Source organism: Paroedura picta, chromosome 1 (genome assembly GCF_049243985.1).
Source record: "Paroedura picta isolate Pp20150507F chromosome 1, Ppicta_v3.0, whole genome shotgun sequence".
NCBI classification, from domain to species: Eukaryota; Metazoa; Chordata; class Lepidosauria; order Squamata; family Gekkonidae; genus Paroedura; species Paroedura picta.
In genome coordinates, this window is record NC_135369.1 from 59,391,508 (window position 1) to 59,406,104 (window position 14,597).

Here is a 14,597-nt window from a genome sequence, read left to right on the forward strand (position 1 = left end):
TCAGTCTGGTTTATACTTAGGATAAGAACTGTTCTTGTTGCATATTATTATCGTCCCTTGTTTTCTTATGGAAATGTTATGCACTTCCTGTCCACATAGGCATCTTTCTCTCAGTATTTTAGGCTCAAGGTTTTCCCTTTTTAGCATACAGCAGGGGTTCTCAACTGGAGGCCCGCGAGCTGCATGAGGCCCCCAACCTCTTTCTGTGCAGCCCTCCAACCTGCTTGTCTGCTGCTGTCACCCTCAGACCCATCCTGTTCTTCCTGCCTCAAGAGGCACCATCTACCACTGTTCATCCTGTCCCTTTAACTTTTTACAGATGGAACTAATTGATTTGCAAACCTTTTCCACAATGAAAATTGTGAAATCGAAGTGTAGGTCAAGGCTTACAGACGAACATTTGCATGAAAATTTGAGGGCGTCTGTCACAAACCTTGACTTGGACATCAATGCCTTGGCTTACAGAAAACAGCCACAAAAATCACATTTTCTTTTCTCTACAGTATAACTGCTGTGTTGTTGATATATTGCAATGTATTAGTAGAATTATACGTATTGGGTGGAATAATATTTATTTTAAGAGTCATGATCCCCACCTAACAGCTCTAATGCTATGTCTGTCTGCACATGAACAGCCATTCTCACCCGTGAACATGAAACGCTTAAGGAAAGAGCCAGTTTCTTAACTGGAAAGAATACACAGCCTGTGCACACAAAACCCTTTGGATCATATCCCAGCCAATAGTTTCACCAGCAATGTTTTAAAAAGGGGGAGGATACTGTCATTCACAACATTTCCAGTTCCCTACCCTTCTTCGACATTTAAAGTGCCGCTCCAGCCAACAGCATACTGCATTTCTTCTTTCCCTTTTTCACTGTGCCTCCATTTTGCTGAAAGAAGCAAAAGAACATAGAAGTGCTTATGGACGTTTTTTCATATTTCAATTTTCAACATAAAACTCAAGAAATTACCCTGCCAATGTAACCAAGTCTTGGATCCTAATCTAGAAGGGGAAGTGTGGTTTTTAGTAATGTCTATTTTCCTCTGTAACTGATACTGAATCTTGGGGGCATAATTTCAGGGGGGACAGCAGGCCACAATTAAAAAAAAAAAGGTTGCCATTAAGCCTGTACATTCTGCTGGAAGAAAATTCAGAAATAATATTCCTAGAATAGTGGTGGGATAAAGAACTTTGCCAAATTTCCAAAAATATGGATAGATGGGTATAAATAGATTTTATCTTATCATAGCACTTCAGAAAGACACTTATGGGTACAGAAAAGACTTTCGTGCTTCCTCCTTCAGTACCTCAAGGAATGTTGGTTAGTCACGCTTGCTGAAGATTTTTTGCAACACCTATTGCCTTCCGTATAGATTGTAGTGCCCAGAAACGTGTTGCATAATAGCTTACACAAACAAAGTGCATGTGAGGATACAGTAAGTCCAACTTAATGTAATATTTTTCTTGCATTTCGCCCTGAACAAAAGCTCTAGGGCAAGCTGAAGTTTTGCGCTGGATCCAATCCATTGTCTGCAAGGTACAATTTTCAGCAGCCACTTCAGAATAACCTCCCAAGGGAGGGGCTGACTAAGTTATAAACCCTTATCGGCCTTCCCAGACTGGAAATGGCAGTTGGTTTACATGCTGGACCACAACATTCTCGCATGTGTTCTTAGTATTTTCACAGTAGTTTTTGATGAACTGGTTTCAATTTTTGATATTGAAAGCAACCATCTATTTATGAAACATTCTAATCTAAATAAAAGAAGCAAAGCTGTCCGTCTTGACCTTCTGGCGAGCAGCTTAAATTTATTAAGCATGCATGCGTGGCATCCCTGCACATCTTCATTAACAACTGTGCGGTGTATATGGAGCGCAATCTTCATAACAATAACAATATTCTCCAAAAGGTCATTGGTCTCCACTTACATCCCACATGAAAACTCTTCAATTTAAAAGCAGGCAATTTCTGTATGTACATCAATATTACATCATACTTTTTTTCAAGAAACATACAAGTCGCTAAACAATTCATCTGGGAAAACTGACCTGTCAAATTCCAAGCCATGTATGTCACCCACACTTATATTTGCTTTGGGAAATGCCACAATTATGTTTGCTACATAAAACATGGAGGTGATAGATCAGTTTTAACCAACAGTAGCTGCTAAAGGTAATGCAATATTTTCCTTCACTGATTCTGAATTTTAAAAAGAACAGTGTTTATCAACACTAGAAATAATTCCTAGAAGAAATGGAGGACAGAATAGAAAGACGAATTATCTATATGCTATAGATCAGCGGTCCGCAAGCTTCCGCTTGCCGCGGACCGCTGCGGAGTAGTGGGCGGAGAGGGTGACCCGGGGGCCCGCTCATGCGCGGCGGCCCCAGCACAAACGCGCCTGCGCGGACTGCCGCGCACGCGCATTTGTGCCCGGCAGGGGCACAAACACGCGTGCGTGGCAGTCCACGCATGCGCGTTTGCGCCGCCACCATGCCAGCGGCCGCGGCTTCTCCTCCCTGCCCCTCCGGGCCGTGAGCAAATTGGCCGCTAAAGCGGCCGATTTGCTCGTGGCTCAGCAAGATTCTCTTCCCTCCCCTCCCAAAGTGAGAACCTTGCCACGCCGCGAGCTAATCGGCCGCTTTGGCGGCCGATTTGCTCGTGGCCTGGCGAACTTCTCGCTTCGGGGGGGGGGAAGAAGGAGCCGCGGCCCGGTGCCAGGCCGTGGCCCGCGGGTTGGGGACCACTGCTATAGATAATTCAAGATACAGGCTTGAATCCAGCAGAGCATTTCCACAAAGGGATTTCTGCCCTTGCCGCATAACTTTCTCTACTTCCACAGCAACCCAAAATGTCCCCTTTCTTTGAAATCCTGCTCTTGGAGAACAGTAGACACCCATAAAAAGGATGAGGGGAACATTTGGGGCTGCAGGGGGAGAAGGGAGCTGAGAAAGTCACCTGCATAAATGCTCCACAGTGCTCATGTTCCAAGGCAAGGCAATCCAATCCAAAAACTGCAATTATCACCATCACAACAGCATGAATAGAAAACACATACAGCATACTTACGCACAAAAAACACAGCTTTCTGCTCCCGAGCTATTACCATGAGATCATTTGTTGGCGACAAGGATACAACACAGTCCTGAAGCCAGGAATTTGCCTGTGTCTTGGAAGCAGATTCTTCTTCCTCTTCCTCCTGCACAAAGCAATTTTTAAAGCCAGGTTTCAGAAGTATATTTATATTGTAGAAAGAAAGAAAGAAAGAAAGAAAGAAAGAAAGAAAGAAAGAAAGAAAGAAAGAAAGAAAGAAAGAAAGAAAGAAAGAAAGAAAGAAAGAAAGAAAGAAAGAAAGAAAGAAAGAAAGAAAGAAAGAAAGAAAGAAAGAAAGAAAGAAAGAAAGAAAGAAAGAAAGAAAGAAAGAAAGAAAGAAAGAAAGAAAGAAAGAAAGAAAGAAAGAAAGCAAGCTTTGGAGCCATGGTATTATGACTACCTCCATACAACAACTATCAAATAAACTATACCCAACAACAGGAAAGTTGCATGTAACAAGCTGCTATATTACATATGTTTCTACAGGACTGCAATGTTTCTACAGGAATTATTCCAATTATTTTGAAAAGCACTGAAGAGTGCGCAATTAATCATGAAAGCAAAAAAGACAGACTTACAGGTTCTTGCACTTCTCCTCCTTCACCCCACGCTCCCCAATCGTCATCTTCCCAGTTTGCAGCCTTACCTAATATGAAAGTTTAAATTATAACGTATTCTAGCTTAGTATATCAAATCATAATGTATAGGCTCATGTGAGAAGCTGCATTTCAGTGCCTATGAAACTGTGATAAGCAATTAATGTTAAATCACATAGAGATTAAACAACAACAGACAAGAAACCTTTAGCTAAATATCAACTTCCAGCTAAAAAGTCTGAAAGCACATTAAACTACCCTTTGAAGAGTATCCCAAGGGGAAGGTATAGCAGCAAGCTGTGACTCATTACCTCATCAGGAGCCAAGGATTTGGGTGGTAGTTCCTCCAAGGAACACTAGGGGAGGAAGGCAATAGCAAACCCATGCAAGGGCATGTCCCTTGCTTGGCTGCCAGACAGTCCTTGGGTCTCCTGGCTACACATGCCATATAAACAAACAACCTGATCAAGAAGGAAAGGTTAGACCACAGCAAACACTTCATACATCTGTAATCTGTAACATAAATAAAAGCAGACTGGGATGGTGGGAGGAGTTGGGACTCATTGCATACCTGACTGGCCATCCATCCAACGATGGTGGCAGAGGGTCTGACCCATGTGCTATCACTTGCTCCAGATGGGACTGTACTACCCCTATTCTAGATCAGATGGCTGCAATGCATTCTACATTGGGCTGTAGCCCCAGAAACTACACTTGGTACAGGATGCTGCAGCCAGAATGGTGGCTGGAGTGGGTCAGAGGGACAATATTACTTCAGTCTTATTACATCTATATTTGCTTCCAATTTGCTTCCAGCATGGTGTAATGGTTAAGAGAGACAAACTCTAATCTGGAGAACTCTATTTGATTTCTCATTTTTCTCTTTACCAACTGAGGGCCAGTTTGGTGTAGTGGTTAGGAGGGCGGATTTCTAATCTGGCATGCCAGGTTCGATTCTGCATTCCCCCACATGCAGCCAGCTGGGTGACCTTGGGCTCGCCACGGCACTGATAAAACTGTTCTGACCGAGCAGTGATATCAGGGCTCTCTCAGCCTCACCCACCCCACAGGGTATCTGTTGTGGGGAGAGGAAAGGGAAGGTGACTGTAAGCTGCTTTGAGACTCCTTCAGGTAGAGAAAAGCGGCATATAAGAACCAACTTTTCTTCTTCTCTTCTTTTCCACAAATAACCAGCTGCATGACTTTGGACTAGTTACAGTTTTTTTAGAGCTGTTCTCACTGAGCAGTTCTCTTAGAGCTCTCTTGGCCCCACCTAACTCACAGGGTGTCTGTTGTGGAGAGGAAGGGAAAGATGTCTCTAAGTCCCTTTGGGATTCCTTTGGTTAATGAAAAGCAGGGTATAAAAAGCCAGCTCTGCTTCTTCTTCAGGACTCAGTTTAAGGAGCTGGTATGAATGGCCTGGGACCATCATGCCTTAAAGAATGCCTTCTCCCTACATGTATGCTCCAGTCATCTTTGGAGGCCCTGCTTCAGCTTCCCCCATCATCTTCAGCTAAGAAGGCAGCAATCTGAGAAAGGCACATGGTTCAATGGATTCAATAGAAGTAGCCTGATAGTCCTGCCTAACCCAATCTCATCACAGTTTGAAAGTTAAACATAATTGGCCATTCATACTTGATGGGTGACAACCAAGAAAGACTGAACTTGCTGTCCTGAGGAAGACAAAGGCAAACCACCTGTGCTCAGCTTTTGCCTTGAAAACCCTAAGGTCCTGGGACTTCCATGAATCAGCTGTGACTTAATGGCACAGAATTCTCATTTTAAGAACTTTCATGCTTTGAATGCAATATTCCTTGGAGATGAAAACATTTTAAAACTATTTTCTAGAAATGACTACAAGATTCAACTAGATTAATTCCATACTTGCCCAATTATCAAATGTAAATTTTGAGATGAAAAAGCTAGGTTTATAAAGCCAAGCTGACTATGAGTTCCTTGAGGTTTCTATCTTTTGCAATATTACTCATTTTTCAACCTCCTATGACCTTCCACTATTTTGTTCTTACAAACCTTGCATGTTCAAAGTCCATGCAAGGATTTTAATCAATGCATTTTTTGTATGGGTCTAGTTTATGTTCACAATTTAGCTGTGACTGAAGTTATTTTACTTTGCTTTAGGATGGTTAGGGCTGATCCTGCGTTGAGCAGGGGGTTGGACTAGATGGCCTGTATGGCCCCTTCCAACTCTATGATTCTATGATACTTCATTTTCTTGCTCAAGCTGAAGAACAGATCTTCCATATCTCCGGAAGTGAGAACAGAAAACACATGAGTTAACATACACTTCCCTCCCACATACATAATTCTGTTGTAATTCATCCACAGTGCTCTTAAGAAATCATTTTGAGTTTATGGATCTCTGTGCAAGTCCCAGTTTACATATTACAAGAAAAGTGAAGGAAGTTCACCAGCATTTCAACTTTCTCCATTTCTTCCCAATACACACGCCAGCTCTTGTTTGCTATTTATTTGCCTTAAATTCTCACTTGTTTGATAAGTTTTTATACTGGTACATCTTGTTAAATGAAGCTGGTTTTATGTGGCTCTTCCACTGCCTTTAGCACCACACCTCCAAACCTAGACCCATTCAAGGAGATGCCCAAAAAATCTTGCCTTTGGTGAAAAGCCTGCTTAATTAATCAAAAAGGAGACTAAAATAGTTCTTGCAAGAACAAGGACTGAATTGCATCTGCAGCAGAATTTTCTGAATTACAACACCCTTTGCTAATTTGTTCTCTTACTTTTGAGAAGTGTCATCTGCATATTGATGACACCCAAACCTGAACCGCTGGCCAGCTGGGCAAGAGGATGCATAAAGATGCTGAATAAGGTTGGGGAGAGAGTCACACCTTGTGAAGGGGGACTCTGCACGATTATATCTCCCCGATATCTACCCTCTGTCTAGGACCCTGGAAAAAGGAGATCAGCCATTGAAGGGCTGTCCCTCATATTCCAGCATTGGCAAGGTAGTGAGCTAAAATCTCATGATTAACTAAGCTGAACACTGCCATGAGATCCAGTAACGCAAACAGTGCTGACCCGCCTAGATCCAGCTGCCTCTGGAGGTCATACATCAGGGTGACCAGTGCCACTTCCACCCCATGGTCAGGCTGGAAGCCAGACTGGAATGGATCCAGGACTGAAGCTTCATCTAGGTATGTTAATATGAGTCACAGGAGGAAAAAAGGACCCCAAGGAGATAAAACATGTCTCAATTAAGATTGATCTGGTTAAACGCAAGGAATTGCCTGTACATTAAAACAGGAATAAAACTGCACCCCACTGTATCAATGAACTTATGGAAGCATGCAAGCCATCTACATCACACTTGGGCCTAGAGATGTGTAGACCCCATGCCTAAAAATGAGAAAAAACAAATTTCCCAGGCCACTGCTTCTCACAAATAGTGCATGAAATAGTAACCCAATTCTGGTGCATAGAGCTTTAAGCTTGAGTTTCAGATACACAGTACTGTATCTTTTAAAGTGCCTAAATAGAAAACAATGTCAGAGAAAAGGCTAAACCAGAACTTCTCCAAGACATGCTAATTTTCTATGCATAGTGACTTTGTGTGTGCATGCTGAAAAGCACGCCAACCACACCAGGTCCTCAACTCTGAAGATCAGACACAAGTTCATCTTCTCGTCTGCAAGGGACAAGCACTAAAAGCTGCATTAAAATATAAGAGATCAATTGTACATTAGGAACCTGCTGACCTTATAGATGTTGAGAACAATGCACGAAAAATACAGCTGAGGACTAGTTCAAATTTTGACCTTCAGAATGACCAGTGAAACAACCTTACTCAAGAAGTTATATCTTAATTCCTAGGAAAACCCATCAGTGGGATCAAACAAGAATCTCCAAGCCATCACCAGAATTTGACAAATGCTTTATGTAGTCACAGAATTATGCCCAAAAGTATCTCCAGCCAGCAGCACCAGCAACAGATATTCAGCCCACTGAGTACTAAAACACATTGATCGTGCACCAGAGTATAGTACCCTACAGTCCTTTTACATTAACTGCCCATATTACTGCCCTCCTCAATGCAACATAAGTAAGGTTTGCTATACACATAAAGAATAAGGCCAAACCCAGAGACAGTAACACTGACTGCATCACCAGGCTGGGGAAAGGGCCATGGCTCAGTGGGACAGCATCTGCTTGGCATGCTGATGATCTCAAGTTCAAACTCCAGAATCTCACATTAAAGAAACTGCTGGTGGTTGCTGAGACCTTGGAGACCTCTGGTTATTCTGAGTAGACAATACCGACTGTAATAGACCAACAGTCTGATTCAGGATAAGACAGCTTCATGAGTGTTCATACTGCAGATGGCACATAGTGTTTTTGACTCCTCCCACATATGAAAGGAAAAGGACCTAACACATCAATGAGAAAGGCTCCAGCAAGAAAGGCACTATAGCTCACCCCCCTACCTACCATACCCTGCTTATATTTGCAGAGAAATGTATGTACAAAGATGAACGGGGAGGAAGTCTCTTCTACTTGCAGACAGGAATAAGAGCTCAGAACTTCATCCCTCATTGTGTTGCATGTGCAGATCAGGAGAAGCAGGCCGTATGCTGTAAGGGGGTATGGATTTGGAAGCACCCCAATACCTTAAAACCTCCGACCCCATTTAAGGGAGCCGAAGATTAAGAGCGGCCGAGAGAGCAGCTAGTCACAAAGGGATGAGAAGGGGTGGGGTGGAGCACCCACCAACTTCCCATCTACCCCCTCCCCCTCCCCCGCAGGAGCTGGACGCGCACACTCACCGCCGCTGCTTTCCCTAACGCCCCCGGTTGCACTAGCGCCGCCCTGCCGGAGATGCGAACACAGGAAGTCCCGCGCCGACTCCAGGTCCTGGAAGCTGCAGAAAGGCACGAGGGTGCAGACCATGGCGCCCAGCAGACACCCGCGTCTCGCGCTTGACAACCCCGACCCGAGACCCGCGCCCGGACTGCCAACCCGACCCGGAAGCCGTGGCGCATGCGCATGCTCGCCCCGGACGGAGAGAGGAGGGAGCAGCGGAACGACAGCGCCGATCACGTGGCTCTCGGGTCGCGGTGGTGGTGAGTCAGCCTCGGGCGCGTGACGCAAGCGCGGAGGGCCGCCGGGGCGGGGCTCGCTCCATAGGCCGGGCCTTGCCCCGGTTAAGTCGGAAGCGACGGCCGGGTGATTCGTCATTCTTCTCTGCGGTGGGGGAAGGAGAAGGAGGCCGTGGTGCAGCAGCGGCACTCTTCTTCCTGGGTATAACCGCTGGAGCTGCAAGGACCGTGAAGGTGCTTTCGCGGCTTCCTTCGCCCTTAGCGCCGCTAGCAGTCCGGACCTGGCCCTTTAATCTCGGAATGGGCTTCTCGCGGCATGGAGGGGAATAACATCCAGCTGCCCGCTCTGTGCGGAGGAGGGGCGGTGGCTCTGGCAGAGCATCGCAGGTTCAGTCCCGGGCATCTCCCGGTGAAAGGGCCAGGCAGGTGGTGAGGTAAAAGCCCTGAGGTCCTCGAGAGCCCCCGCCAGCCTGAGTAGGAGATAGAACTGGCCTAGGTGGATCAGCGACCGAGTTCAGGATTAGGTTAGGGTTTGTGTGTTCAACTCAGGCAGGGTCTGTTTTTTCCCCCTCCAGGTTCTTGGGCACCCTATTGCTCAACCGTGCCTTAGTTGTATACAGCAACCTGCTGGTGTTTTGCTTCTGCTCCTGCTAGCTGTTAGTAGCAGTTTAGACATAACCGATGTTGTAGAAAGGCTGGGGTTCGATCTCCTGGCATCTTTGACTGAAGTATAAGAACAGCCCTGCTAGATCGCACCCCGTTGGCCAGCCAGCTGAGGCCTTCCCCTGATGTTGGCCCCTGGCACTATATGTAGAGGTTTATTGTATGTGGATGTTGTGTTCCCTTTAGTTACAATGACAAGCAGCCACTGATGACCATTCATTGCCTGGCAGGGAGGAGCCATGATTCAGCAGTGGAGCACCTGTTTGACATGCAGAAGGTTCCAGGTTCAGACTTGGCATCTTCAGTTAAAAGGATCAGGTGGCAGATATTTATTTATTTTGTAGATTGTCCTTCTCTGCAAGCAGGCATGGGATTATTAACAGCATATGAAAGCCAGTTTATATATATATAGTTAAAGCTATTAAAACCAATAAGATATCAATTTAAAAGTAAAGTGTTCCAAACAAAAATTGCCCACAATTTTATTCAAGGTATAAGCTTTCATCTGCATGCGCACATCTTCAGAAGTGGTCTGCAGGTCATGGAAGGAGCACAGCCAGGGACAGACCAGAAGTCAGGAATCTCTAAGGCAGACCAGAGCAGCAGCAAGGCACAAGAGCTATAAAACAGGTATGGAAAAGCAGCCACTAGGGTCTTTGCAACTCAGTGTGCATAGAACTGTAGTCCCTGTGATATGAAGGTTGACATGGGCACACATACAAATTAATTCGGTTTCCCATGTCCATGGTTCGGTGAAGCATTAAAATATCCATTTAAGTTTAAAGGAGTTTTGTTGAGCAAAGCAATTATCCACACATTCCAAAATTCAGATTACAAGTGCTTTGCTTAATAAAGGCCTGAATGTAAGCTAAAAACTTAACAGTATTAGAGGATTTATTGGAAGTATCAGTCAGATCAGATAAATACATAAATGCAGTCAACATTTATCATCATCATAGATTAATAATTGACATATTTTTACAAAAGGCTTTTAGAGCACCTGCCCTGAAATGATTATTTAATTAAAAAGAAAGTACTTTGGGGGATATTTCATGTAAATGAAAATTTTAATTGCCCATAAAACTGTTGGCCTTTCATCTGTCTGCCTGAAAGTTGGCAGAAAATCTCTTGGGGGGTAAGTTCAGTCCTTAACTTTGGGAAATCTACTTTGGGAAGTCTGTTACATCCTGAAATTTGCTTTGGTTTTAATTTAGTTAGCTTATTCTCTATTAATGTTAAGTCATCCACTAGTGGGTGAATCGGAGAAGTACTTAGACTGAATGCACTTTGTCCTGTTTTAAATATTCTACTTTGAAATTTAACATTCAGGAGCTGGTACTAGGTTCAGTACCTTATTCATCTCAAATGGAAGATTACACATACTATTAAAGAGTAGAAAAGTCTAAATTAGTTAGCTTACTGTTATTTTTTGCCACTGTGAGAAGCAGCATTTGAAATTTTGCCTCAAGCACCTACCAAGTTGCCTTGAGTCATCTCTGTTCATGGCAATGTTCTTTGAAACTTTATTTTTATCCTTCCCTTCCTACAAGGAATCCACAGCAGTATATATGAATTCTTCCTCATTTTAACCTAGTAACAATTCTGTCAGGTAGACTGGACTGAGAGGTGGTGGCCAGCCAAGGTTTCCTAAGGAGCTTTATATTAGCATGGAGGACTTCAATCTAGGGCTCTATTCAGACATTCTCCTCCCTGGTCTATTCAGACAACCTCTGTTCAGGGATGCTATCTGGTTAAATAATTCAATATTAAGAGCTAAGAGAATGAGTTTGGAAATTACAATGCAAGATTTGTATATTGTGTAATTTTAATTAAAACGGTAATTCAATAGAACTTAAAATAAATACAGTTTCCACTGTGCAGAGCTTATTTCCAGAGTTTGGAATTTTTGTCTGAATAGGTTCGCGTCAGCCATGTCTTTGTGGATACACAACTCTCTGTTTTCAATTATCTTCCTACATTTCATAAAGAAGAGCATCATGTCTTTGGAGATACAGAGGAGTGCTGTGGCACAATATAAGGGTAGCCAGTAGGTTGGAGTGGATTTAATATACCCACTGATGATTCTTATTGTTGTATTGACATTTTTACAAAGGATGGTTCAGGAATATGCTTTGATAGAGTATACAGGATTGTGAACTATACTTCTGTGTACAATAAGTACTATTTGTTTCTGAATGTATTTATACAATGTAATTTTTTGCATTGTTTAACATTTATTTTATTTATTTATTTGTTCTATTTATATGCCTCCGCTCCCAGCACATCTCATCTCACTTGTATGGAAATAAAAAAGGAGCTGCAGCTGGAAAAAGGAGGGGGCAAAAAAGTTTATGTTCACAGTACACATACTGAAGGCAGAACCACAAGTCAGTCCCACAACACGGCCTGCATGGTGGTAGTCAGTCAAAAGTCCACATTAGCAGTGTGCTGAACTTCCTCCATCAGAGTTCCAGTACTGGAAGCAAGCCAAGCTTGGAGGAAAAAAATGACCCCTGGGGGAGGGGATTCAGAGGGAAGAATTCATGTTGCTTGTAACAAAGTTATGGGGGAAGCTGCTGCCGCTCTCTCTCTCTCTCTCTCTCTCTCTCACACACACACACACACACAACTGTTTCCAAATGCTGCCCTTTAAGTCATCCAATACAAGTTAATGAAGCAAAAGTCTCATTTCTTTGCTCTATTTTCCAATATGGAAAAGAAAGGAGAGTGCCACTGCTAAAACCTTGAGGGTTTTGCATGCTTCCCCCATGCATGCACAAAGAGAACAAGATGCAAAATTAATTTATGCCCAGGGCAGCCAGATATCTTGAGCCAGGCAGCCTGATGTTACAGCGACTGCTCACTAATGTAAATCTTTGATAGTCATGCTGTTACTCAAGTAGACTGTTGCATACTTTCTCTTTTGGTAGTAACAAGATTGCAGTTAACATTGATAAATTCTGTAATGACCCATTTAGATTATGTTGGGCATGAAGCAGTTACCAAGGCATGGAAATATTAAGCGATGTATTAATGAGGCAATCCATAATACAGCTAATTGTTTCTGTAGAAAGTTGAACTTCAGTGGGTGAGATTGAACAACTAGGTCACTGAAGTTTCCCACAGTTCTCTATTGCTTTGGTTAGGCCCCAGTTAGGGTAAAAAAATCCATGTTTTACAAGCAAGTTTGAATAACTTTATGTAATTGGTGAGCCAGTTTTCCAAACTTGCTTCAGAAGCATCCCTCAGGGATTACTTTGTAAAAAGCTAAACTAGTTTGGAAATTGAAGCATTTTGTGATAAACAGTAGTGGTCTAAAATATGCCACAGAAAGGCAGTCCTATCTTTCTAAATATTCATGATTTTACATAGTGCTTATGCAGTTTTAAAGCCCAGGATGTGTTGATCCATCTGCTGCACCCCCCTCCCCTGTTCCTCACCTTTCATGACCAGGTTTACAAGCTTTCTGCTGTATTCAGAGACCTGCTGTTGCTAAGCAACCATCAGCCGAACATGACAGTTTTCAAAAATGGGAAATCCACTAATTGTAACTGAAATATAGCCAGTTTTGAAAGTGCTCTAAACATTTCAAAACTGAAAAATGGAACTTTTAAGCTACAGTATATGAATTTTGGTTTTGTGCAGAACAGTAAACACCCCTTTAGTAACTATTCATACTTCTATGTAATTTCCACTTTTGATAAATATATTGAAACATGTAGCAGTATAGGATTAAATAAATTAACTTCAGTACAGCAATCCAGTATTGTTCATTCTAGTGGGACAAAACTGCCCTTTGCATCGATTTGTGATGCTTTTCTGTGGAAGCCCCATTTTTTGTTTATTACATTTATATAGCGCCCTCCCTTGAGGTTCAGGACAGTTCACGTGAAACGTAAAGGAACAAGAACAGTACATCAAACTCAATGGCTGTGTCAAATGAATACTAGCATTAATAATTATGTAAGCCGCCTCGAGCCTTCGGGGGGAGACGGGGTATAAATATAAATATAATAATAATAATAATGGCAATAAACAGAAAGGATAACAGTCTAACAGACCCATGGTTGGTCAGTTCAGGTGTATGGATTCAGGGTCACATTGACCCGCCCCCAGTGCCCAATGATGTGCCTGGAAAGGGTGGGAGAGGGAGGGGCTATGCTACCCAACCATATTCTGCACGATCCCACCACCTCTGGGGTATCTCAAAACCTGAAGGATAGTTCAGGGGGGTTTCAACAGTAAAGAAGTTGAGAAAGGTTGATCTATATGATAGTTATGTAACATTGCACAATTTTCACAACAATGGGGCAAAAATCTATCAAGGAGATTTGATATGGACAAAATAGAGAAAATGTAGAGATGAATAGAAGGCTTGGTGATGGAAAGAAGATGCTGGTGGCATCCACATGTGGGCTGTTTGATCAAACTTATTTTGGTGATAATTTCTGACATTCAAGTCTAACTTTACTTAATTCTGAATTGCTACATGTTTCCATAATTTCCTATCATATAATTGTTTCCATTGTCTTTGTATCAGCCAACACTGCATGAGATGAATGGACTGAGAAAAATTTAGTTTGTACACTTCTGTTCCTGAACATGACAGCTTTCTAGCCATACACACATGTATCTGACACACTGCCATTGAAAAATGATTGACTGGTCAAAAGTGATTAGCAGGGCTGATGTGTCTTCCACCAGGGATCTTTCTGCTTCCTTCATATGCGTCCCTGCAAGAGCCACCAACAGAAGGCCTCTTGCCACTGCAACATTGACTTTGACATTTTGCTCTTCTTGTGCCTGACAGCCCTTGGGTAGATGAACAACCATTTCATCATAGCATTTCTACATCCTTGCACTTTCACAATTAAATCTAGTTCATAAATATGAAAAGACGCACCAAAAGGGTAAAATAAATGCCCAAGGAAGTATTCCACAAAGAGATTACAGCTAATGGAAAATAGTCAACACTGTATACATTTATTATCTTGGTACTGGGTGCAATGTTCAGTACTCTGAGAATCTGTTTTTTTTCCCTTTTAAAACAAAGTTCTCCTTCAGTAGGGGGAAATCAAGCCGATGAGGGTCATGCCTTTGCTTGTTCAGGTGGGGCTATGCAAATTTGCATGGTTTCTTATGGGAGTGACTGTTGTTTTGATAGCCC

General features: G+C 42.9%; 1 protein-coding gene and 1 long non-coding RNA gene across 3 annotated transcripts in view; one reads left to right on the top strand and one right to left on the bottom strand.

Annotated features, from left to right (window-relative positions):
- Positions 1-8,740, bottom strand: part of RAB3GAP2 (RAB3 GTPase activating non-catalytic protein subunit 2) — a 45,558-nt gene extending 36,818 nt beyond the window's left edge. For both annotated transcript variants that reach the window (XM_077339803.1, XM_077339794.1), the window contains exons 1-4: positions 8,495-8,740; positions 3,675-3,742; positions 3,073-3,202; positions 810-891 (exon numbers count right to left, since the gene is read on the bottom strand). In XM_077339803.1, the coding sequence (XP_077195918.1) occupies positions 810-891; positions 3,073-3,202; positions 3,675-3,742; positions 8,495-8,618 (404 nt within the window). In that variant the 5' untranslated portion in view covers positions 8,619-8,740. The remainder of the gene's footprint in view (positions 1-809; positions 892-3,072; positions 3,203-3,674; positions 3,743-8,494) is intronic.
- Positions 8,741-8,860: 120 nt separating this feature from the next.
- Positions 8,861-13,098, top strand: LOC143838481 (uncharacterized). Its single transcript, XR_013231399.1, has 2 exons — positions 8,861-10,060; positions 11,711-13,098. It is a non-coding gene; the product is annotated as an uncharacterized LOC143838481 (long non-coding RNA).
- The last annotated feature ends 1,499 nt before the right edge of the window (positions 13,099-14,597 follow it).